At 42.4% G+C, this 26809-nt stretch overlaps 1 protein-coding gene across 5 annotated transcripts; it reads left to right on the plus strand.

The window, feature by feature from the left end:
• The first annotated feature begins 343 nt into the window (after positions 1 to 343).
• LOC113070337 (galactose-specific lectin nattectin-like) lies at positions 344 to 26808 on the plus strand. 5 transcript variants are annotated; one of them, XR_003279901.1, is made up of 12 exons: positions 344 to 489; positions 744 to 833; positions 993 to 1022; positions 1286 to 1315; positions 1534 to 1563; positions 2238 to 2261; positions 2353 to 2435; positions 2531 to 2665; positions 2977 to 3088; positions 3303 to 3620; positions 3823 to 3824; positions 26714 to 26808. XR_003279901.1 is itself a non-coding variant. In XM_026243616.1 (10 exons), the coding sequence occupies exons 2-10, from the start codon at positions 776 to 778 to the stop codon at positions 3398 to 3400; spliced, it is 600 nt and encodes a 199-aa protein (XP_026099401.1). In that variant the 5' UTR covers positions 344 to 489; positions 744 to 775; the 3' UTR covers positions 3401 to 3785. The 5 variants fall into 5 exon arrangements, 4 of the variants coding, with proteins under 4 accessions (XP_026099401.1, XP_026099402.1, XP_026099404.1 ...); XM_026243616.1 differs by lacking the exons at positions 3823 to 3824; positions 26714 to 26808 and having other exon boundaries at positions 3303 to 3785; XM_026243617.1 differs by lacking the exons at positions 1286 to 1315; positions 3823 to 3824; positions 26714 to 26808 and having other exon boundaries at positions 3303 to 3785.
• Position 26809: the final 1 nt, after the last annotated feature.

A 26809-nucleotide genomic window follows, 5' to 3' on the forward strand; every position in this document is an offset into this window, starting at 1 on the left:
TCACAGCACAACGTGAATATGTACTCCCCACGTGATGTATGTTCTTCATCTCTCTCCTGATCTCAATGTAGTATTACAGACAAAACCCTTTTCCATTCTTGCTATAGCTGTTAATAATGCCTATAAACATAGTGACAGTGACCAAATGAAATGTCAAATTTGACAACATCCACAAGACTAGAGAATCATTATTAACACAATGTTATAAAATAACCAAGTCAAGTAAATGTTTGTATTGATTTTAGGTTATGTAATGTGTGGTGCTGAAATCTCATTTCTTATCATAACTCTCCTGGTTTTCCTGTGTGGGATTAGGTGTAAGATAAGGATTTGTTGTGGGTTTTGGAGACAGGAACCAATCAGACAGCAGTCTCCTCTGTGTATGAACCAAATAAAAAGAGGGGAGTCATGATCTGGTTTTGAAGAGTCAAGCATTTGTTGTTCTGCAGAGAGCTACAGAGTACTTGGACGTGACTAACTTCATAGAGGGTGAGGTTTTTCAGCCGTTCAAAACTTTACACTTTACTGTTTCATAAAAGTGTGTCTTGAGTCAATGGATAATTTGAAATGCTTATATATATATATATATATATATATATATATATATATATATATATATATATATATATATATCCTCTTCATAGTGATGCACAGGGCTCTTGTACAGCTGGCAATAGTGGAATGTGGATATTGAGAACAGGTTAATAATGAATAAAAACTGTTCTGTCTTCATGTTTTGTCAGGTGTGCAGTAGTACTGGTTGATTTCAGGAACAATGGCAGTCTGGCCTCTTTGTCTGTCTTTCTTTCTGCTCTTTGCTCTGGATGCTTCAGGTAATTGTTGTGAAGTGTATGTGGCCCAGTTTTCTATTCATGTGGTTTACCTCAAATCCCACAGACTGTTAGTTTGGATTAAGACATAAAATTGTAATCTGATTATTACAATTTTTAATACACACACACACACATATAATTTTTCTTTGATTATTTCAGAGGCAACACCTCTTAATGGCACAAGCAATGGTAAGATATTGATGCTGTCTTTTAGTGTGTTACATTTGTTCTGCTCTTTTGCTCTGGATGCTTCAGGTAATTATTGTGAAGTGTATGTGGCCCAGTTTTCTATTCATGTGGTTTACCTCAAATCCCACAGACTATTAGTTTGGATTTAGACATAAAATTGTAATCTGATTATTACAATTTTTAACACACACACACACACACACACACACAGACACAGACACAGACACAGACACACACATATAATTTTTCTTTGATTATTTCAGAGGCAACACCTCTTAATGGCACAAGCAATGGTAAGATATTGATGCTGTCTTTTAGTGTTACATTTGTTCTGCTCTTTTGCTCTGGATGCTTCAGGTAATTGTTGTGAAGTGTATGTGGTCCAGTTTTTAATTTGTTCAGTTTACCTCAAATCCCACAGATTGTTAGTTTGGATTTAGACATAAAATTGTAATCTGATTATTAAAATGTTTAATATATATATATATTCTTTTTTCTTTTATTATTTCAGAGGCAGCACCTCTTAATTGCAGAAGCGATGGTGAGATATTTTAGTGTGTTACATTTGTTCTGTCTAGTTATAGTGTCAAAAGCAGGGTCGTCACTGGTGGGGTGAAAGGTGGTGATGATCATAGGGACCCACGGATGTGGACAGAGCTCAAACACCGAACTGAGTTCTCCGTCTGCACCTGAGTGAACAAAAACATTAACATACAAACACAAAAAGAGGTGAAAAGCTTAATTCAGCATCAGAGCGCTGTGTTCTGTGCACACAGAGAGCCACGTCTCAGACCTTCAACACCAAATTGAGTTTTGCCTCTTCTTGCTCTTGAACGGAAAAAATGCATAAAATATTATGTTGTACCTGTCTTGGCGGTCGGTTACCAGTTAAGTGAATGTAAACAGTTGAGAAAGAATTTGGAAGCACATGCATTGTCTCTTAAAGTGACTGCGCCTAATTTACCAGCTGCTGTCGATGTCCTTATTTTAATCCATGAAATCTAATGAGAGAAGATCTCTCACTGCCCTTCACTAAATTACTTTGTCATTTTAACAAGAATTCAACTCTTTTTAATTTATACAGTGAAGACTATGCAATGCTATTTTACATTTGATTATATGGTCTCTGTAACTGGACAATTACAAACTTAAACATTGTTTAATTTGTTTCTTTGTTCTGTTTATTTCTTTGTGCTATTTACACATTTTAAACAGGGACCTGTACCCTGGTCAGACAAGGTGCGTGTACATACAATATCAATCTGATCTCAGTTTAATGAAAATACTAGAGGTTTAAGGCAGCAATAATACTCACTTATCTTTCTTACAGAAACCTGTGAAAGTGGATGGTCTGCATATAAAGGTAGATGCTTCCGCTTTTTTAACTTTCAGCGTTCCTGGATTGATGCAGAGGTATGAGATGCCATCTTATCATAGGGATTCCTTCATTTCTAAGTCTTGAAATTTTCAGTTAGTTAACAATAGTTTTTATGTCCTACTCTCTTTAGAAACAGTGTTTGGGCTACGATGGGAACCTGGCCTCTGTACACAGTTATGAGGAGTACACCTTCGTACAGTTCATGATTAAATATCAAACTCAAGCTGCAACTGAGGCCTGGATAGGAGGCTATGACGCTGTTTCAGTATGTTTGTTTTACATTTGTTTAGCGTACTTGTCAATGGCCATTCTTTTTCTTTTTCTTTTGTATATTGTAGTTGTTTTTGAGTTATGTCATAGAATAAAAAGTAAGATTAGGATACAGCTGATATGTTTGGCATGGTAGGTCTACTGGTTTCTATAGAGAAACACAAACATGTTTTTGATGCGTTAACATCGTGAACTTGTGATCCAAATGGTTGGTGTGAACATGTTTTTTTATATTAACGAATATCAAATAATGCCATGTAGGTGTGTGATGGAAACGGAGTGTCCTTTATGGTGTTCTGTTCACAGGAGGGAACATGGCTCTGGAGTGATGGATCAAAACTGGACCAAGAGATATGGGCTCCTTCACAACCTGACAATACCAATAGAAACGAGCACTGTCTTATGATGAACTATCAACGTGAGTGTTTTAAATGTTTATGGAATATCATCACTATTTATATCTTTGTTATTTTTATCCAATAACCAGCCGAATGTAGAACTGTATTTTAACTTCACCTAATGTTTATGAAATGGTAAAGGAATAGAATTGGCAGTATTACCTTAAGAAGCATTACATTTGATCAGAATACTTATACTGTAACAATAATAGACTTTTTTCCTTCCTGCTATAGCCTCGAGCAACTGGAATGACAGCCCCTGTCATATTAAAAAGCCTTATGTGTGTGTGAAGAAATACACACCAGCATTTACGTTTCATGTAAAATTGTAAATGTCTTATTGTCTTGCATTAAAGGAATAGTTGACCAAAAAATTACAATTTTGAAACATCGCTTACCCTCAGTCGATCCAAGATAAAGATTAGTTCTTCATCAGAACAGATCTGAAGAAATATAACTTTACATCATTTGCTTATTGATGGAGATCCTCTGCAGTGAATGGGTGCCATCAGAATGAAAGCTCAAACAGCTGATCTTGAAGACATCACAATAGTCCACACGACTCCAGTCCATCAAGTAATGTCTTGTGAAGTGAAAGGCTGCAAGTTTGTAATCAATTTTTCATTTTTTTGGTCAATTGCTCCTTTAACTAATTCTCCCTAATTTCTTTACTAATGTGCAAGTAGAACTCAATAAATATCAAGCAGTTGCATTTAATTGTTTCTGTGGGTTTTTGTCTCGTTCCACGTATCAGATGTGAATTTTCTGAATGAAATTCCTGAAGATTTTTGGTAAACTTTGGATCTGCGTAAATAAAAAAGGTGCTTTGCTTTTTTCATGCCATTATGTTATTGGAGGAAATAAATAGAAACATTTGCTAATCGAGTTGTTATAAAACAAACAGTAAAATAATTCAAAGAGGAGTGTGCCAAAGAAAGAAGTTTTTTGTCAAAAAGTCTATTTCATGAAATTACAAAGCTTATATAAGCAGAAGCAATACAAATACAAAATTCTTTATAGAGTAACCCGTGACGGTGATTGGTCCACACTAAGGAGATGCTTTCATTTTTTTAACGCCCCAAAACTGGACTGGTATGAGATGGCAGCTTCGAATGTTGTTTCCTTCATCTTGACGAATTTTCTCGAGTTGCAGTTAACTGCAGTCCTTATGTCCTCGTCTTGGAAAATAACTTTGGAAAGTAGTACTTCAATAGCACTCCTACTATTAGAAAAAATATTATATCAAAAATATCATTGTAAACAAAGACCTGGTTTAGGATTATATACAGTATTTATGTATGTTTTATATTCATTTTTAATGTTTAATGTTGTTCAGCATGTCATGTTATCAGATTGAGAAATAAGTCAATGGCAATTCAGGAGTGAAGTGTCCAAATTTGAAGGGTCTGGCTCCAGACATGCACCTCTATTCTCAGACACCTGCACTTCCAGAAGTGACGTCCCCTTGCAGTCTTTAAATTAACTAATCAATAAATCATTTTAAGAGCATGTCTGCAGCCAGACCCTCCTCATTTGGACACTTCACTCCTGAATTGCCAGCAAATACTCAGGAACCCGCACAAAACAGACGCCATGCATTAAAACAATAAAACTTCAAAGAGAGCAAACAACATCCCTCTCCACACACATTAACCCTTTCGCACATGAGTTTAAAATATTCTAGCTGAGCCCCCGGCGTGAGTTTTTTTAGACGACCATTATTTTAGAGTTTACCGCCTTATTGTTTCCATGGCGACGCGTCATGCTTGTCATGTGACACAACGCAGCTACAATACATCTGTATGCACATGTATCGCTTTTATTTAGTTATACCTCACTGCAAAAACTCAAAATCTTGCCAAGAATATTTTTCTAATTTCTAGTCAAAATATCTCATCACACTTAATATAAGACAAAATCACCTGTGCATGGGCTGGACTCCCAGGAGAGTCTTGGCGACACTGGTCGCGCGGTTCAAACCTTGGTGATGCAGGTGTCTGAGCTCACTCAACAGTTCCAGCTACTACGAGCTCCCACTGCGCCGCCCACACTGCATTTTCTCCCAGTACCATCGGAGTCCCCCTCCCAGCTGGAACCACGTCTCCTGTTCCCGGAGACGTACTCGGGTGAGCCTAACTTCTGTAGAGCATTTCTAACCGGCTGTGACATGCACTTTTCCCTACAGCCCAGAACCTTTGCTAGCGAAAGGGCCAAGGTGGCCTTCGTGTTGATGCTACTCTCTGGGAGGGCGGCACTATGGGGGACAGCGGTGTGGGAGAACCAGGATCCATGCTGCGCCTCGTTTCAGGCACTCTCCGCCGAGATGAGACGGGTCTTCGATCGGGCTGTCACAGGACGGGAGGCGGCCAGGAGGCTGGCGGAGTTACGCCAGCACGAGATTCAATCGAGTTCCGGACCCTGGCGGTGGAGTGCCATTGGAACGAGGAGGTGCAGTGGGACATGTTCCTGCATGGGCTGGCTGACCGCGTCCAGAAGGAGATCTACGCCCTGGATCTCCCCACGTCTCTCAATGGACTTATCAAGCTGGCCTTGCGGGTTGACGCACATCTGACACGGATGGAGAAGAGGTGCTTACCCAGCACCACATCCAGGGGACCGGCAGACGCACGATTCAGCGGCGGGGACGCGGCCAGCCCCTCCTACGATCACGAGCCCATGCAGGTAGGGCGAGCTCGGCTTTCCCGGGAGGAGAAGGAGAGGTGGAGGTCCCCTTGGCCTGTCCCTCTACTGCGGGGGAGCCGGACATCAAGCCCACACCTGTCCGGTAAAAGGGCCAGAACCGGTAGTATGTATGGGGCTACTATCGGGTGGGATCTCCGCCGAGAAGACCTCATCACCATCATCATCATCCTCTACGCTCCTCCAGGTAAGACTGAGGTGGTCAGGACAGACCCACCACTGTCAAGTACTACTGGACTCAGGGGCAGAGGGTAATTTCATGGACAGCACATTGGCACACAAGCTCCACATTCCCCTCATACCCCTTCCGCACCACATCACTGTTCACGCCCTCAATGGACAGCAACTCCCTACCATCTCACACATCACTGAAGACATCACACTCATCACATCTGGCAATCACTCCGAGACTATTTCCTTTCACATCCTTGACTCTCCCCTGGCACCCATTGTCCTTGGGCACCCTTGGCTCCTCCTTCATAACCCCAAAATAGACTGGTCCTCAAATTCCATTCTATCCTGGTGTAAAAAGAGTCTTGTCTAGTGTCTGCCTGTCCGTCTATGTCTATGTCTGTGTTACAGGAGGAGGCGGTGGATTTATCTAACGTGCCTGCGGAGTACCTCCATCTGAAGGAAGTGTTCAGTAAGTCTCGTGCTGCTTCTCTTCCTCCGCATCGTCCCTATGACTGTGCCATAGATTTATTGATGGAAGACCGCTTTTAACACCCCCAGAGGGCACTTTGAATATTTGGTTATGCCCTTCGGGCTTTCCAACTGCCCAGCGGTCTTCCAGGCACTCGTCAACGATGTGTTGCGAGATATAATTGATCAGTTCATTTATATCTACCTGGACGACATATTGATTTTATCTTCTTCTCTCCAGGAACATGTGCAGCATGTCCGACGAGTGCTTCAGAGGTTGCTAGAGAATGGGCTTTTTGTCAAGGCGGAGAAATGCGAGTTTCATGCACAGTCAATTCCATTTCTGGGGTATATCGTGTCGACTGAGGGAATACGCATGGATCCCGAGAAAGTTAAGGCTGTGGTAGAGTGGCCAAATCCAGATTCCCGTAAGGCCCTACAGAGGTTTCTGGGGTTCGCTAACTTCTATCGGCGTTTTATTCAGTCGGAGCTACTGCAGAGGAATGGGCTCGCTGAAATTCCTGTCATCATGATGTTGATGCAAGTTACTGCAAACGCAGGACAGAAGATTGGGACTTTAATTGAGCTTGCTTCAGATACAAACTGCATAACCCATAAGGCTGCTGAAAGACATGAGAAGATAACTTTAGTTGTGCATGGGGTTGGTGGTATGGCCATGGAAGTGAACACTCAAATGTATCTCCTCAAAGTCAGAGTCAAGACACCTAAAGGAACCGAGAGAGCTCATAAATGATCTGCTACGGCTTGGATGAAATCGCAAGAGTGCATCAAGTAATTGAACCTGAGAAGTTGAGAGAATTCTTCCCAGAAGTCAAACTTAAAGAATTGGAAAGGCCAGAAGAGGCCTTCTCATTGGCCATCAAGAGGGAAGACTCGCTCCCCAGAGGGTAAAAATCACTGGAGACCACATCTTATGGGAGGGTCCATTGGGGAAGACAGTAGGTGGAGCGCACCCCTACTTATTTGAAGAGGTGGAGGTTGCAGCATATGAGTCCAAAATGCACTTTGCTCGCTCCATGAGGACAGCAGCTGTCAAATATCAAGAAATTGCAAGTCCAAGAACTGACACAGCCCAGCTATGGCAGGAGGATGGGGTTCAGGCCAAATATACAGCTGCCAGTAACCGTGAGTTGTTGAGTGGTGGTACTGGGACAGCATCGGAGCTGCATGTGAGCCAAGATGTGGAGGATGCTGATGTGGAAACTGTCCACCAGGAGGAAAAGAAATGACCCTGGCAGAGGAGAGGGAACTGGAGATCATTAAAGGAGGCCTCACCTACAAGAAGGGGGATGCTCACACACCAGCTCCACATTGGGATGCTAAGTATCCTTGGACGGTAGATCCAGCCTCTCTCCCAAACAACAAAGGTGCAGTCCAGGCTTGTTTTTTGAGGACTGAAAAGCAACTAAGCCAGCCTGGAAAATCGCATATGCTACCCAGATCCGTGTAATGGTCGAACGAGGCGCAGCCATAAAACTCACCAACAAAATCATGGACGAATGGAACGGACCATTGTGGTACGTAAGCCACCTGGTGCCGCCGAACCCTCATTCGGTAACAACACCAATTCGTATTGTGTGGAATAGTAGCCAGGAATACAAAGGCGTTGGTATGAATGATCTTTTTCTGAAGAGACCAGACGTTCTCAACCCTATCAGAGCTGTCCTGCTGAGGTTCAGAGAAGGGACGTATGCATCTCTAGGAGATATCAAAAAGATGTACAACTCTGTATGGCTCGAGGAGCGTGAGATGCATCTTCATAGGTTCCTCTGGAGGGACAGCCCAGATGAAGAGATTAGTGAATATGCAATAACCAGAGTCAACATTGGGGACAGACCTGCTGGTTGCATTGCTCAGTTGGCTATGAGAGAAACCGCACGCCTGCCCAACTCTCTTCACTTGGAGGATGAGCATAGAGTCATAGAACGAGGACAGTTATGTAGATGACCTCTTAACCTCCCAAAATGACCTAAATAAGCTTAACAAAATTACAGCAAATGTTGAAGAGATTTTGAAAGCTGGAGGTTTCTTCCTCAAACCATGGGTCAGGTCAGGGCAAAGTGGGAGGCAAGGAGTGGAGAAGGAGGGTTTAACAGAGACACAAGGAAAAAATGTAATTCTTCCAAATCAAATGAGGGATGAAGACAACAAAGCCTTGGGTATCGGTGACCAAGTGGATGAAGACCAGCTCTACATGTTAATCTCCGTTAACTTTTCCAAAAGGAAGAAGAAGATAAGAGTTGGAAAATATCTTCTGAAGGAGGAGGTAAGAACTGAAACCCCTAAGCCACTGACTAGAAGGGCTCTCTTAAGTCAAGTAGCTGGACTGTATGACCCTATTGGTTTAGTTACACCCGCCAAACAGAAGGGAGCAATTCTTGTAAGAAAAGCATTCCAAGGGGGAGGGGGTGGGAAACTAACCCAAGAAAACTGTGACCAACCTCTCTCAGAAAGGCTCAGAGAAGAAGCCATACAGCTTTTTGAAGAATATGTGCAGCTTGGACAGGTGAAATTCCACAGGAGCCTCACACCAGCTGGCTGGGAAGGGAAACCTTGGGGCATTACTTTCTCTGATGGAAGTGACCAAACCTATGGAGCTGTGATGTACTTAAGATGGGAGACAAGTCAAGGCACTGAAGTTAGATTCGTTGAATCAAAAGCCAAGCTGACACCCCTGGATCAGAAGGGTGAAGCTGTAAAAGCGGAGATCTGTGGTGCTGGTCTTCGCAGCCAGGATCAGGAAGTATGTGGAAAAGCATGCTCGAATGAAGATTGAGAGATGGTTCCACCTACTTGACAGTCAAACGGTCTTAGGAGCCATTCAAAGAGTCGGTTATGGGTATAAAACATTCTTTGCAAATAGAGTGGGTGAAATCCAGAAAGCTGGCCTAGTGCAAGACTGGTGGTGGATCTGTGGAGATCTAAACATAGCTGACATTATAACAAGAGGAGGTTCTCCTGAAGATTTGAAGGAGAATTCCACATGGCAAAATGGACCATCTTCCTCGCAGCTCAAAAGGGTACAGTTTCTTCAGACACAACTCTAAGCAGGCTGGCAGTATACAAAGATGTGAATTCTGGACTACTAGTTTGTGGAGGTAGAAATCAGACGTTCAAAGAAGATAAGCGAGCAGTGCCAGTTTTACCATTTGAAGCATGGGTGTCTACATTGCTGGCACAAGAATACCACAAAGCAAACCACGAGGGAGTGGCAGGAACTCTTCTCCGGATGAGGAACAAATCCTGGGTAATTAAAGGCTGTGTACTTGCCAAGAAAATGGTTGACAGCTGTGTGGTCTGCAGGAAAAACAAGGCAAAACAGTGTCGACAAATCATGGCTGACCTGCCTCTAGAGCAAACAGGCCCAGCTGCACCTTTTGAATTCACCACAATGGACCTGTTCGGCCCTTATGAAGTGACAGATAAGGTCAAGAAAAGAACTAGACTCAAAGTATGGGGAATAGTCTTCTGCTGCATGGCTTCTGAAGTGGTGAGTGACATGTCATCTGAAGGATTCCTACTAGCCTATCAAAGGTTCACTTCACTGAGAAGACACCCCAGAAAACTCTGGTCAGATCCTGGCACTAATTTTGTGGGAGCCAGACCTGCACTGGAACAGCTCCACAAATTCCTTAATAGAGTAAAAAAGTCTGAACTTGAAGACACAGCTGCCAAGCATGGTACCGAATGGTCGTGGGAGATCCACCCTGCAGACTCTCCCCATAGGAATGGTGCAGCAGAGGCAGCTGTCAAAGTAGTAAAGTGGGCATTGAGCAACCTTGGTGGAAATGCTGTTTTCACATGGAGTAAATTCCAAACTTTTCTCTTCATGGCAGCTAACCTTGCAAATGAGAGATCCAATGATGCAAGACTTTTCACTACCAGTATTAAGAGATAATTTCACTGAGGCAGTAACCAGTAGAGAAAAAGCTGAGATGCTTGCAAAATCCTTTGTAAGCATACATAGCTCACAGAACCTCTCCGGTGAAGAGCTAGATATAAGAAAGAGGATCATTGAAGAAAATAATGATATGCTGGGGATGAAAATGGCGGGGGAGAGTTCACTAGATGCAGATTTCACACTGTTTGAACTAAAAAGAGCATTGATAGGTGTTAAAAATACCTCACCAGGGAGAGATGGGATATGCTATAAAATGATTGAAGAAATATCTGATGAGGCAAAAAATTTGATACTGGTTTTATATAACAAAATTTGGGAACAAGGAAAACTGCCTACTGGGTGGAAACACTCAGTAATAGTCCCTATAGGAAAACCAGGAAAGGATAAAATGAATGTCAAAAGTTACAGACCAATAGCATTAACGTCTAACCTTTGTAAACTCATGGAGAGGATGATTACTAAAAGGTTAGTGTACAAATTAGAAAGCAGAGGGCTGATCACACCATAGCAGAGTGGATTTCGTAATGGAAGAACAACTATGGATCCTGTAGTCTACCTGGAGAATGAGATACGTAAAGCACAAGTTAACAAAGAATCTGTTTTGGCAACCTTTTTTGATATAGAGAAGGCTTATGATATGCTGTGGAAAGAAGGACTTTTAATTAAGCTGAATAAAATGGAAATAGGAGGTAAATTGTTAAACTGGATCAAAGATTTTTTAAAGGGTAGAACTATAGAGGTCAGGATAGGGTCTGAGTCATCAAGCACATACACAATAGAAAATGGCACCCCACAAGGTAGTGTATGCAGTCCAATTCTGTTTAATATAATGATTAATGATGTGTTTGATGGAGTGAACCAAAGAATAAACAGGGCATTATATGCAGATGATGGAGCATTGTGGGTAAGGGGCCATAATATTGACAATTTAAAGCAAAGGATGCAAACAGCAATTAGTCAGGTTGGAAAATGGTAATTTGACTGGGGGTTCCACCTGTCAGTGGAAAAAACGCAATTCACCTGTTTTTCTAAGAAAAGGGTAAAACCCACAATAGATCTTAAGATATATGGACAATCTCTCAAACAGGTTAATGAGTTAAGATATCTTGGTGTGTGGTTTGATAGTAAACTTACTTTTAAAAATCATGTTAAGAAAATGGTAGACAAATGTAAGAAAGCAATCAATATTTTAAAGTGTCTTTCAGGGTATAACTGGGGGGTGTCAGGCTCTTCTTTGAAAATAATTTATATTGCATTAATCCGATCAGTGTTTGATTATGAAAGTACAGTATATAAAACAGCAGCAAAAACTACATTAGCTGAACTGGACAGGGTGCAGGCCAAAGCTCTCCGGCTGTGTAGTGGAGCCTTCCGAACATCACCTATCCCAGCGCTGCAAGTAGAAGTAGGGGAGATGCCTTTAAATCTTAGGAGGTTAAAACTTTCTCTTGCATATTGGGTAAACTTACAAGGGCATGAAAATACACATCCTACAAAACCGGTGTTAGAAGAATGCTGGGAATATGGTCGCATTGTGAACAGTAGTTTTGGATGGAACAGCAATAAAGAGGCAGCTGACATGGGAATCAGTACTATACCTTGCAGTAAAAATGTTAAATTGAGCACAATTCCACCTTGGTTTTTCTGCTATCCTGTAGTTAATTTAGAAGCTAAAAATATAATCAAGACGGGATTGTATCAAAGTGTACAGCAATACATAGAAGTAATGTATGATGACACAGTACAAATATTTACAGATGCATCCAAAGAACCAGCAGGTAAAACAGGTGTGGCGGTATACATTCCTAAATATAAAGTTAGAATACAAAAAAGAACCTCAAACCACCTCTCAATCTTCTCTGCAGAGATGATGGCCATCATAATGGCACTACAGTGGGTAGAAGAAGTGAAGCCATATAAATCTGTTATTTGCTCAGACTCTATGTCCTCCCTAACTAGCATTCAGACTGTGAAATCAGATGATTTTCAGGATAACTCAACAGAAGCTAATATTACAGTTCACTTGGGTTCCAGCGCACACAGCTATTGAGGGCAATGAGAGGGCAGACGAGTTGGCAAAAGAAGCACTTAAAGCAGAACAAGTAGAAGTACAGGTTCCACTTAGCAAATCAGAATTGAAAACAATAATTAAAGATGGTATTCATAAACTCTGGCAAGATAAATGGGATAAGGGGGAAAAAGGTAGGCATTTATATAGTATTCAACAGAATGTAACAGTTAAAATGATCAGCTCATTTTCACGACAGGAGGAAACCTGGTTCACCAGGTTAAGGTTAGGACATACAGGACTGAGCAGCGGCTTACACACAATAGGGAAACATGAGACAGGAATGTGTCCATATTGTACGGAAACAGAAACCGTGAAGCATGTACTTCTGACATGTAGGCAGTACTCTGAAAAAAGAGAAATATTTAAGAGGGTAACAAAGAACTCTATTACTTTGAGCAACCTGTTGAGTCTACCTGGAACACAGTCTACAACCAAAGCAGTGATAGAGTCTATAAAAGAAACACAATTAGAAAGAAGACTTTAGCCCAATATTTATTTATTTATTTTTCCGGGGGTTTGAGCTGAAGTTGAAGCTGGAGGAGCTGAACACGCAGCGCTAGCTGAAGCTTGGGCTCTGATATCCTTTTTTATTATTATTATTATTTTTTTATATATATATATTAATTTATTTATGACTTCCCAATGTGATCCAGTAGATGGCGGTAATGTACAAAGATTGCAAACTGCCAATGGTCAGTGAACTGTTTTATTTACTTTCATGGTATTTGGAATGCTGTATAACATGTTGAAGCTATGTTTAATTGTAATTTAATTGCTGTGTAGATTGTTTAAGTTACGCATTTGTGACGGAGTGACTGTGACGGAAAAATGAGGAAGATTAGTTCCGCCCAGACCATATATTGCAAACACCGCCGCTTCCGGGAACACCGACGAACCCAAATCGGCGTGTTATTGGGAACAGGTGTCTTGTGAGCGTGGCGATCACTGATTGGGCAATTCGAGGAAGAGGAAACACATAAATAATCAGAAACATAGGAAGTGTTGGTGATTCCCAGTAGTTATTGTGGGTGCAACGGAGCGGAGGAGAGAGTTGGAGGGAGAGAGAGTGTATGGTGTACTGTGGAGCTTGGGCAAAGAGAGATACACACACAGGGCTGACTATACGAATATCTTTATTGGAGCATTGTGTTCAAATGCATTGTGTGATGTGAAGTTAACACACATTGAAGATCTGCTAGGATTGCAGGAAGGAGATCTTGCTGCCTGTTGTGTCGGATGTCGGTTCTCTGGAAGAGAAGTGGAAAGATCCAGTGTTAATGAAAGTGTGAGTACACTGAAATATTCATCGAGTCAACAGTTATTTTGCAAGTGTGGAATATCCATATACCTCTTGTGAGTTGAGACCAGTGTGAGCGGCCCCACCGTAATAGGATTGGTGGGTGAGCCGGAACTAGCGAAAAAGGAGTCTGGTGCCTTGTCGTGGCTGTGACGTTTCCTCTGGCCGTCTGCTGCATCGGTGCCCCCAACGTCCAAGAACTAATCCCCGGTCCTATGTGCTTTTGACCCTAATTCACTGTGAGTGTGTGGAGTGCAGTGGGTGAGTCCTTTTCTTTGCTGTGTGTACACTTGAAGTCTGCAGTGTCATGCTGTGTCATGTCGTCAGTAATCACCCTCTAGGCTGGGAGAGAAAACCCTGTGGAGAAGAACGTGCACCGGTGTTGTAAGGCGACTGTCTTTTATATACATGCCCGCTCGTGGCTTTGGACTCCTACTCCGCCGAGTGGTGACGTGTCAACAATAGCAAGTAAGGAACAGTGTGCATATTGTGGGGGATGACGACTGAGAGAAGTGTTGGCTGCTATATGAACATCCAGCTGTGAAGCCCTTGTGTATGAATACCTGTTTGTGGTTCGCAACCTGTCTATATCTCTGGTCCGTTGTCTTGAAGAGAGGAGAGGGAAGCGTTCGAGTCGTTCCTGAGGTACATACCCGGTGGCACAAACCTACTTGAAGTCACCCAGCGTGGTGGCACCAGCTGAGGCCGTGGAAGGCCCAACGTGCAGCAACTTCAATCTGTACTTCTATCCACTCTTGGTCAAATTCGAGAGGTGGGGTCTTTCTCCATATATTCACTGAAGCTAAGTAAATTTGTGAAGGAACTCTGTCTGTCTGTTACCAGTCCTACAGGTCTGAGCTTGAGGCTCTGATTCGTCGTGGGAGTGTTTCCACGGTTGGAGGTGACCGTGTTGAGTGTTGGTCTGGGAAGTCTGCCCCGGTGAAGAAGACCACAGTTGTCGTGACGTATACACCTTCTCTAGACTCCCGAGCTGAAAAGGGCTTAAGCCTGACATCCACCTCTTCGAGGGTCTGTGAGTTGTATCCATTCAGTATTGTCACTGTATACCCACCTGCATGCCCAGAGCAAAGCTCCAGTTGCCCCTGTATGCCCATCTGTACGTCTAAAGCTAAGAGCCAGCATATTGTCCTTGTATACTTACTTGTATGCCCAGAGTCAAGCTCTAGTTGCCCTTGTATACTCACCTGTACGTCCAAAGTAAAGACCCAGTTGTCCTTCTGCATACTTACCTGTACGTCCCGAGTGAAATACCAGTGCATCGCTCTTGCATACTCACCTGCAAACTCCATCCGTAGGGTTTACCTGGACGAGAATCGAAGTTAAGGATTGTGTATCTTTCTTGCATACTTACCTATACACCGAAGGCCAAGACCCCAATATATTCACCTGCATACTTACCTGTGGACCTTTTAGGTTTACAACCTAATTTAACGAACAGACCAAAATAAAAAAATAAATTGATTGAGCTGGAAATTTGAGTCGTCCATGTGTCTTTTGGAACTTGAACAAGAGTAGGACTTGACAACCATTTAGTCTTAATTTAGGTCACCTATCAAGGCCTTCCTAACATTTTACAAAATATGTGTATGCAGTTTTTTTTTTCTGGAATCAAAACCCTTTTTCTTTTTGTTCTTTAAATTTGGAGGAGCATTTTCGAGTGTCTATACCACCGGCCGACTCAAACAACTTTTATATACAAATTATACACAGTATTTCAGTTTAGAGCTTTATTGATCCCCGTGGGGTAATTAATTTGAGCTTAAATGGTGCCTCACATAAAACACTTGATATACAATTATGACACATAATACAAAGGAAGAAAATAAACAAATAAATAAACAAATTTTAAAAAATGAAATAAATAAAATAAAAAACTAAAGTCAAATATGTGTTACATAACCGTATTGCTCCAGGCAACAAAGTAAATTTATAACGATTAGTAGAGCATTTATTTGCTCTTAAATGTCGCCCCAGGGGCATCCACTCAAAGTCTGAGTGCAGCGGGTGAGTACTATCTCTTAATATTTTGTGTGCCATCCTCATCACCTGCTGTTCATAATAGGAAGTAAGGCTTCTTAAGGGGACACCCATGATTTTAGAGCACGTGCTAACCTTGCAACCAATTTTTTTTTTTATAGACTATGAAGAAAACCAACAAATGAAAGAAAAAGACAAAATACTTTCAACAAATGAATTATAAAAAGACTTAAGAACAACTCTCTGTACATTAAAATAATTCAGTTTTCTCAGCACAAACAATCTTTGATGTGACTTTTTGATGATTGCCTCAGAATTGTGATCAAACTTTAACTTGTCAAAAACCATACCCAGGTACTTATATTGTTCTACTTCTTCTACATGTGTGCCATTAAATGACTATCGTTTGAAGTGCTAATGGCTAATGTCCTCCTACTAAAATTATTAATCATCTCTTTATTTTTTGAGACATTCAGATCTAGTTTCATATTACTGCACCAAGAGATGAAATTGTACAAAACAGAACCATATTCCTGATCTGAATGTGAAAGCAAGGAGAGCAACACCGTATCATCTGCATATTTTACCAAGTAACTGTTATCTTGCAAACTCTGACAGTCATTTGTATATAATATAAACAAAATAGAAGAGAGCACACACCCTTGTGGGGTACCTGTGGAGATATTTACAACATCTTATAACACCTCATTAATCCTTACCCTTTGTTGTCTGTCTGATAAAAAGTTCATAATCCATAAAACTAATCCATGATTAAGATTAAACTGACTAATAAGTTTTTGCCCCAACATTACAGGTTGCAAAAGATTAAATGTAGATGAAAAATCTACAAACAAAAGCCGCGCAAAAGCTCCGCTGTTTTCCAGACGACGACTAAGAGTATTTATCAAGAACAGTTTTGCATCATCTAAGCCTCTTCCAGCGTGATATGCAAACTGCAGCGGATCTAAAAGTGGTCCAGCAACGGTCATCATATACCTCTTGATCTCTTTTTAAAAAATCTTCATAACTAAGGAGGTCAAGGCGATTGGACGGTAATCTTTCAAGGAATTTGGTTTAGTTTTTTTAGGTATCGGTACAATAATTGAACTTTTCCACAAATCAGGTACCAACCCTTGATCTAATGACGACTGAAAAGTAACTGGAGAACTTCACTGAGCTGGTCAGCGCAGTATTTCAGTGTTCTACTACATATCCCATCTGGACCTGGGGCCTTGTTAAGCGGTGTGGCCTTCAGCTGTCTTGATATATTAGATAAATTAATTTTTAAATTATTAGAAATACTCAAGGTCTTTTTAAAAATGGTTATGTCATCAATGGCCGAGGATGTATCCCAACGAGACAAAAAGTTATTACACTCATTAGATAGAATTAAATCATTGTCAATGTTTCCACTTGGAATGTGGATCTGTGGTACTACTCTACTCACTGCAGCCATACTCTTAATTCCTTTCCAGGCAGCTTTGAGATTACCTTGCATGAACACATCCTCAATCTTATTTTTATAATTATTTTTAGCGATTTTAATTGCTCTTTTTACTTCCCTATTTATCTGTTTTTTTTTTCTCCTCATTGGTTCCCACAAAAAATATTCTCTTCTCGTTCAATATGCATTTTAACTCCTTCGTAATCCAGGATTTATTATTAGGATACAGAGTGATCTTTTTCGTAGGTATAACAATCAACACAGAAAGTTATATATTTAGAAATGGTAACCACCTGATCGTTCAAATCAGAAGATGTATTCAAAAACATATTCCAATCAGTGCAATCTAAACACCCCTTCAAAACTTCAATATTAGAAGGTGTCCATTCTTTCACATGTCGTATTGTTCAAAATAATAGCAGTACAATGTGACTATCCAGAATAATCCAGGTTTTTAGTATATTTTTTATTGCTACGTGGTAAACAAGTTACCAGTAGGTGCAGTAGATTCTCAGAAAAAAAAACAGGACCCAGCAATCATGATATGCACACTCTTAAGGCTGTGCTATTGGGCAATTAGTTAAAAGTGGTGTGTTCAAAAAAACAGCAGTGTGTGCTGTTGAATGTACAAACTCAAAACTATTTTGTACAAACGTTTTTGTTTCTAGGATTTAGCAATCCTGTGAATCACTAAACTAATATTTAGTTGTATGACCACAATTTTTTAAAAACTACTTCACATATGTGTGGCATGGAGTCAACCAACTTGTGGCACCTCTCAGTTGTCATTCCACTCCATTATTCTTTAACAACATTCCACCATTTATTTACATTTCTTGGTTATGCGTCAGAAACAGCATTTTTTATATCACCCCACAAGTTCTCGATTGGATTAAGGTCCGGGGATTGGACTGGCCACTCCATAACATTAATTTTTGTGGTTTGGAACCAAGACTTTGCTCATTTACTAGTGTGTTTGGGGTCAATGTCTTGTTGAAACAACCATTTAAAGGACATGTCCTCTTCAGCATAAGGCAACATGACCTCTTCAAGTATTTTGACATATGCAAACTGATAGGCCCAACACCATAGTAGGAGAAACATGCCCATATCATGATGCTTGAACCACCATTCTTCACTGTGTACTGTGGCTTGAATTCTGAGTTTGGGGGTCATCTTACAAACTGTCTGTGGCCCTTGGACCAAAAAAGAACAATTTTACTCTCATCAGTCCACAAAATGTTCCTCCATTTCTCTTTAGGCCAGTTGATGTGTTCTTTGGCAAATTGTAACCTCTTCTGCACATGCCTTTTTTTAACACAGGGACTTCACGGTGGATTCTTGAAAATAGATTAGCTTCACACAGACGTCTTCTAACTGTCACAGTACTTACAGGTAACTCCAGACTGTCTTTGATCATCCTGGAGTTGATCATTGGCTGAGCCTTTGCCATTCTGGTTATTCTTCGATCCATTCTCCGTTTTCTTCCACGTCTCTCTGGTTTTGCTCTCCATTTTGAGGCATTGGAGATCATTTTAACAGCCTACAATTTTTTGCACCTCGTGCACCTATAGGTTTTCTCCTCTCCAATCAACTTTTTAATCAAAGTTTTTCTGAACTTTGTCTTGAACGACCCATTTTCCTCAGGCTGGCTTCATCCTTAAATCGGAACCACCTGATTCATACCTGTTTTTTTCACAAAATTTATGACTTCAGTGATTGAATGCCACACTGCTATTTTTTTTTAAACACACCCCTTTTAACTAATTGCCCAATTGCACAGCCTTAAGAGCGTGCATATCATGAATGCTGGGTCTTGTTTGTTTTCTGAGAATCTACTGCTAATTTCTTGAACAATACTGTTATTTTGAATGATACTGTAAGCAAAAAACTGCCTACCGTATTGTTTAGTGGCCACTATTGATGTTGTTCGTCAAGCCAGCAAAAAGTGGTCCTCCACCCTCTGCTCCTTTCCAGCCTCGCGTTGGGTGCCAAATGTGGTGGCTTCTGCCATGTCTATGAAGAATCACTCTCAAAGTCTTGGGGTTTTGATTGCCAGAATTTTGAATTTATTATCAAGAGACAATAAACTGAGAAAACTATGCAGAACAGTCTGTCGTGTCTGTGTCGGTTCTCAATTTATACAGTGCTTCTGAAGACGTGCCCATGTTCAATACATTTCACACATAAGGTTCAGTTTATCAACTCTTTTACCTTTTTATGGCTGTGTCTCCAGCTTGCTTTTAGGATGTAGAATTTATTTTAATTGAAACGAGGAGGCCTAATCATATATTTTGTCTTATGTCAAAACAGGACATGCAACTTTACCATTTTCTAGATTATTTTAAGCCGTAAAGTAAGCAGCATATATTAATATCCCGTGCATGGCTTTAGCAGGCTTGTATAAATGATACTAAGTGGGGCAGACGGTGCCTGAGACTTCCCAAGCTCAAAAGCTTTTTTTACATTACCTTACGTGAACTTCATTCCACAGAGACGATATCGGTCTGCTTCAACTATGTTTCTGCATCAGGTCAGTGGAGTAGTGAATCAAATTAACCGAGTATAAATCAGTGTTGCCAACTTCTTTCAATGGAAAGTAGCTAAACCCTGCCTGAAAAGTCGCTAAATGTTGCTAGATGACGTCATATGCTAATTCGCATATTCATGACGTAAGTGCGTCATATTATCTTGCCCTTTCTGTGCTCATGAACTGCATTTTAAGGCAGTCAAAATTCTCAATAAAAGTTTTTTATTATTATATTTGAATGTTTCTGTTGTCCGACAACGGAATTAATATTATAATGACTGAAACGCGTCTATTAAGACTACATAATCAGCTCTCAAAGATGTTAATCTATGCACTAAAATCCTATTCACGACATTGTCTAATGAAATCACATACACATAAGATTAAGATAATGATTGTACTGTGATTTCGGCTATACTTGTATGTAAAATATAGTTAGAAGCAACAGAATATATTTTTTTAACTGAAAGTACTGCTCCTCTCTGCTTGTTGAACATAGCAGATGCAGAGAGAGAGAGGCGTGAGAAAGAGAGAGAGAGAGAAAGCTCGTGCGGCAGTACCGGAGAGTCTCAGAGACTAAATAAGGTCTGTCAAAAAAAGTCGCTAGATTTGTCGCTAGTCACTTTTTTGGAAAAAAGTCGTATGGGGGTCTGAAAAGTCGCTAAATCTAGCGACAAAGTCGCTAAGTTGGCAACACTGTTAAAAATCCTTTAGTTTAAATGTCCTCACATGAATAGCTTTTATATGGTTATATAGTGTTTGTTGTATTATGATTATTAAAATAGACGTGATCGTCTTTCCTCACCCGAATTGCTCCACAACTTGTGACACTCCCCTTCTCCATCATCACTTCCTAAATCTGGTGCTCTTACTTGGGGATTGGAAACCTGCACTGCGGTTTCTTCCCCTCCGAATGAGAGCTCAATGCTACAATGCTGTCTTCCTCTGGGGAGGTTAATGCTGTTAGCATTGATATAGAAAATATTGAAAGAGTTGCTCTCTCAACTCTTTCAAGGCTAATGTGACGGTTTGGTATGGAAGACAGGAGGTAAATGCAAGTTGCCAGAGTTTATTGTAATGAGATGAGATGGATGAAGGTTGTAGAGTGACACAGGGACCTCGATGGCAGCACAGACTGGTGAGTAGGTGGGTTGAGTGCGCTGGTAGAGATGACGGTGGTGGTAGATCCGTGAGAGGTGAAGATAATCCATGTGAGAGAGGAACAATCCAGAGACGACCGAACAAGAGACAAGCAAGAGCAGGAACATGAGAATCAGAACAGACACCTAACACGGAGGACCTCAAACAATGATCTGACAAACAAGAGACGAAAGACAGGGTGTTAAATAGGCAGTTGGAATGAGATGCACCTGCCGCTGATCGTCTGATCACCCACATGAAACAATCAACATGACGTAACATGAATACAGCTGGAGACGGTGCATTCATGAACTGTGACAGTACCCCTCCTCCTAAGGATGCCTCCTGGCGTCCCCAGAATCTCTTACCTGTCGATTGTAATCATCGATAAGGGAGTGATCCAGGATGTCCCTAGCAGGTACCCAACTTCTCTCCTCCGGACCGTAAGTCTCCCAGTCCACCAAGTACTGAAATCCGCGTCCCCTCCGTCTAGAGTCCAGAATGCGATTGACCGAATAGGGGGTCTCCCCATCTACGAGTCGCGGCGGGGGGGGACCGGGGTAGGTGGATTAATGGAAGAATGAAATACAGGCTTTATTTTGGATATGTGAAAGGCGGGATGAATTCTCCTGTAGCAGGATGGAGTTTAAGGCGGACTGCCACTGGACTAATGATTTTGGCGACAGTAAACGGGCCAATAAATTTGGGAGCCAACTTTTTAGATACGGAACGGAGAGGAATATTTTTGGTAGAAAGCCACACTCTTTGACCAACGACGTATATGGGAGGCCTTGACCGGTGGCGATCGGCTTTGGCCCTGGTGCGTGCCCCCACTTGGAGTAGAGTCTCGCGGGCTCTAGTCCAAATGCGGTGACACCTCTGGATGAAGGTGTGAACGGAGGGGACCGCAACTTCGGATTCCATTCTGGGAAAAATAGGTGGCTGGTAACCTACACTACACTCAAAAGTACACTCAGCCCGTAGCTGATACTGGTAAGGTATTGTAGGCGTACTCCACCATAGACAATTGTTGGCTCCAGGAGGAAGGATTCTTGGAGACCAAACATCGCATCACCCTTTCCAAACCTTGGTTGGCTCTCTTGGTTTGACCATTGCTCTGGGGGTGAAACCCTGAGGACAGACTTACAGTCGCTCCTAGTTGTCTACAGAATTCTCGCCAAAATTTTGACCCAAATTGGGGTCCCCTGTCAGAAACCACATCTATCGGGAGGCCATGTAAACGAAAGACGTGGTCTACGACGGTCAACGCTGAGGGTAATTTGGGCAAGGGAATAAAGTGGGCTGCCTTCGAGAACCGGTCCACCATGGTTAAAAACTACCGTGTTGCCCTGAGAGGGCGGGAGGGCGGTAATAAAATCTAGAGCGATGTGGGACCAGGGTCTCGAAGGAACCGGCAGCGGTTGGAGTAACCCATCGGGGCCGATTGGAAGTCTTACCAGTGGCACAAACCGAGCAACCCAAAACAAAACTGTGAATGTTGCGAGCCATAATTGGCCACCAGAATCGTTGCTTGAGAAAAAATCTAGTATGGTTAACCCCTGGATGGCAAGCTACATTAGAGCAATGTCCCCACTGGATAACGTTGGACCTAAATCCCTCCGGCACAAATAAGCGGTTCGGTGGGCACCCGGTTGGAGGCGTTACCCCTTCTAAGGCCGTTCTGACCTTCGATTCGATCTCCCATGTGAGAGTGGAGACCACTTATGTCTTAGGAAAAATACACTTGGGAGTGGACGGGCGTTCGGAATGGTCAAAAATACGTGACAAAGAATCGGGTTTGATATTTTTGAAACCCGGGCGGTACGAGATAGTAAAGTCAAAACGTCCGAAAAAAGTGCCCATCGAGCCTGCCTGGAGTTCAACCTTTTGGCGGTGCTAATGTACTCTAAATTCTTGTGGTCAGTCCATACTATAAAAGGAACCCCCGATCCTTCTAACCAGTGTCGCCATTCCTCCAATGCCATCTTAACTGCCAACAATTCTTGGTTATCAATATTGTAATTTCGTTCTGCAGGAGATAAACGATATGAAAAATACGCGCAAGGATGGACCTTCTCGTCTAAGGGAGAACGTTGTGATAACACCGCTCCTACCCCCACCTCCGACGCATCGACCTCCACCATAAACTGACATGTAGGGTCAGGGGTAATCAGAATAGGGGCTGAAATGAAACGGCTCTTCAGTTTGGCAAACACAGCCTCAGCTGTGTCTGACCACCAGAACGCAGTCTTGGCAGAGGTCAAGGTGGTCAGAGGTGCGGCTAGTTGGCTGAAGTTGCGAATAAAACGCCAATAGAAGTTAGCTAACCCCAGAAACCTCTGTAGGGCCTTACGGGAATCTGGACTTGGCCACTCTACCACAGCCTTAACTTTCTCGGGATCCATGCGTATTCCCTCAGTCGACACGATATACCCCAGAAATGGAATTGACTGTGCATGAAACTCGCATTTCTCTGCCTTGACAAAAAGCCCATTCTCTAGCAAACTCTGAAGCACTCGTCGGACGTGCTGCACATGTTCCTGGAGAGAAGAAGAAAAAATCAATATGTCGTCCAGGTAGACATAAATGAACTGATCAATTATATCTCGCAACACATCGTTGATGAGTGCCTGGAAGACCGCTGGGCAGTTGGAAAGCCCGAAGGGCATAACCAAATATTCAAAGTGCCCTCTGGGGGTGTTAAAAGCGGTCTTCCATTCATCCCCCTCCCTGATCCGAACCAAATGATACGCATTGCGTAAGTCCAGTTTTGTGAAAATTGATGCTCCCTGCAACCTCTCGAAGGCCAAAGACATCAACGGCAAAGGATAAGTATTCTTTACCGTGATGTTGTTCAGTCCCCGGTAATCAATACCAGGTCGCAGTGATCCGTTCTTCTTTCCCACAAAAAAGAATCCCGCCCCCGCAGGAGAAGAGGAAGGGTGGATGAACTTCGAAGCTAGAGAATCAGAAATATATTTCTCCTTAGCCTCCCTTTCCGGAACAGAAAATGAATATAATTTGCCTTTTAAGAGGAGACTTACCTAACAATAAATCTATGGCACAGTCGTAGGGACAATGCGGAGGAAGAGAAGCAGCACGAGACTTACTGAACACTTCCTTCAGATGGAGGTACTCCGCAGGCACGTTAGATAAATCCACCGCCTCCTCCTGTAACACAGACATAGACACAGACGGACAGGCAGACACTAAACAAGACTCATGACACTTTTTACACCAGGATAGAATGGAATTTGAGGACCAGTCTATTTTGGGGTTATGGAGGAGGAGCCAAGGGTGCCCAAGGACAATGGGTGCCAGGGGAGAGTCAAGGATGTGAAAGGAAATAGTCTCGGAGTGATTGCCAGATGTGATGAGTGTGATGTCTTCAGTGATGTGTGAGATGGTAGGGAGTTGCTGTCCATTGAGGGCGTGAACAGTGATGTGGTGCGGAAGGGGTATGAGGGGAATGTGGAGCTTGTGTGCCAATGTGCTGTCCATGAAATTACCCTCTGCCCCTGAGTCCAGTAGTACTTGACAGTGGTGGGTCTGTCCTGACCCCCTCAGTCTTACCTGGAGGAGCGTAGAGGATGTTGATGATGGTGATGAGGTCTTCTCGGCGGAGATCCCACCCAATAGTAGCACCATACATACTACCGGTTCTGGCCCTTTTACCGGACAGGTGTGGGCTTGATGTCCGGCTCCCCCGCAGTAGAGGGACAGGCCAAGGGACCTCCACCTCTCCTTCTCCTCCCGGGAAAGCCGAGCTCGCCCTACCTGCATGGGCTCGTGATCGTAGGAGGGGCTGGCCGCGTCCCCGCCGCTGAATCGTGCGTCTGCCGGTCCCCTCTCCATCCGTGTCAGATGTGCGTCAACCCGCAAGGCCAGCTTGATAAGTCCATTGAGAGATGTGGGGAGATCCAGGGCGTAGATCTCCTTCTGGACGCGGTCAGCCAGCCCATGCAGGAACATGTCCCACTGCACCTCCTCGTTCCAATGGCACTCCACCGCCAGGGTCCGGAACTCGATTGAATCTCGTGCTGGCGTAACTCCGCCAGCCTCCTGGCCGCCTCCCGTCCTGTGACAGCCCGATCGAAGACCCGTCTCATCTCGGCGGAGAGTGCCTGAAACGAGGCGCAGCATGGATCCTGGTTCTCCCACACCGCTGTCCCCCATAGTGCCGCCCTCCCAGAGAGTAGCATCAACACGAAGGCCACCTTGGCCCTTTCGCTAGCAAAGGTTCTGGGCTGTAGGGAAAAGTGCATGTCACAGCGGGTTAGAAATGCTCTACAGAAGTTAGGCTCACCCGAGTACGTCTCCGGGATAAGGAGACGTGGTTCCAGATGGGAGGGGGTCTCCGATGGTACTGGGAGAACATGCAGTGTGGGCGGCGCAGTGGGAGCTCGTAGTAGCTGGAACTGTTGAGTGAGCTCAGACACCTGCATCACCAAGGTTTGAACCGCGCGACCAGTGTCGCCAAGACTCCTCTCCTGGGAGTCCAGCCCATGCACAGGTGATTTTGTCTTATATTAAGTGTGAGGAGATATTTTGACTAGAAATTAGAAAAATACTCTTGGCAAGATTTGGGGTTTTTGCAGTGAGGTATAACTAAATAAAAGCGATCCATGTGCATACAGATGTATTGTAGCTGCGTTGTGTCACATGACAAGCATGACGCGTCGCCATGGAAACAATAAGGCGGTATACTCTAAAATAACGGTAGTCTAAAAAAAACTCACGCCGGGGGCTCAGCTAGAATATTTTAAACTCATGTGCGAAAGGGTTAATGTGTGTGGAGAGGGATGTTGTTTGCTCTCTTTGAAGTTTTATTGTTTTAATGCATGGTGTCTGTTTTGTGCGGGTTCCTGAGTATTTGCTGGCAATTCAGGAGTGAAGTGTCCAAATGAGGAGGGTCTGGCTGCAGACATGCTCTTAAAATGATTTATTGATTAATTAATTTAAAGACTGCAAGGGGACGTCACTTGTGGAAGTGCAGGTGTCTGAGAATTCAGGTGCATGTCTGGAGCCAGACCCTTCAAATTTGGACACTTCACTCCTGAATTGCCATTGACTTATTTCTCAATTTGATAACATTACATGCTGAACAACATTAAACAATAAAAATGAATATAAAACATACTTAAATACTGTATATACTCCTAAACCAGGTCTTTGTTTACAATGATGTTTTTGATTTAATATTTTTTCAAATGTTAGGAGTGCTATTGAAGTACTACTTTCCAAAGATATTTTCCAAGACGAGGACATAAGGACTGCAGTTAACTGCAACTCGAGAAAATTCGTCAAGATGAAGGAAACAACATTCGAAGCTGCCATCTCATACCAGTCCAGTTTTGGGGCGTTAAAAAAATGAAAGCATCTCCTTAGTGTGGACCAATCACCGTCACGGGTTACTCTATAAAGAATTTTGTATTTGTATTGCTTCTGCTTATATAAGCTTTGTAATTTCATGAAATAGACTTTTTGACAAAAAACATCTTTCTTTGGCACACTCGTCTTTGAATTATTTTACTGTTTGTTTTATAACAACTCGATTAGCAAATTTTTCTATTTATTTCCTCCAATAACATAATGGAATGAAAAAAGCAAAGCACCTTTTTTATTTACGCAGATCCAAAGTTTACCGAAAATCTTCAGGAATTTAATTCAGAAAATTCACATCTGATACGTGGAACGAGACAAAAACCCACAGAAACAATTAAATGCAACTGCTTGATATTTATTGAGTTCTACTTGCACATTAGTAAAGAAATTAGGGAGAATTAGTTAAAGGAGCAATTGACCAAAAAAATGAAAAATTGATTACAGACTTGCAGCCTTTCACTTCACAAGACATTACTTGATGGCACCCATTCACTGCAGAGGATCTCCATCAATAAGCAAATGATGTAAAGTTATATTTCTTCAGATCTGTTCTGATGAAGAACTAATCTTTATCTTGGATCGACTGCGGGTAAGCGATGTTTCAAAATTGTA

This window comes from Carassius auratus, unplaced genomic scaffold (assembly GCF_003368295.1).
Source record: "Carassius auratus strain Wakin unplaced genomic scaffold, ASM336829v1 scaf_tig00003761, whole genome shotgun sequence".
In the NCBI taxonomy this organism is placed as follows: domain Eukaryota; kingdom Metazoa; phylum Chordata; class Actinopteri; order Cypriniformes; family Cyprinidae; genus Carassius; species Carassius auratus.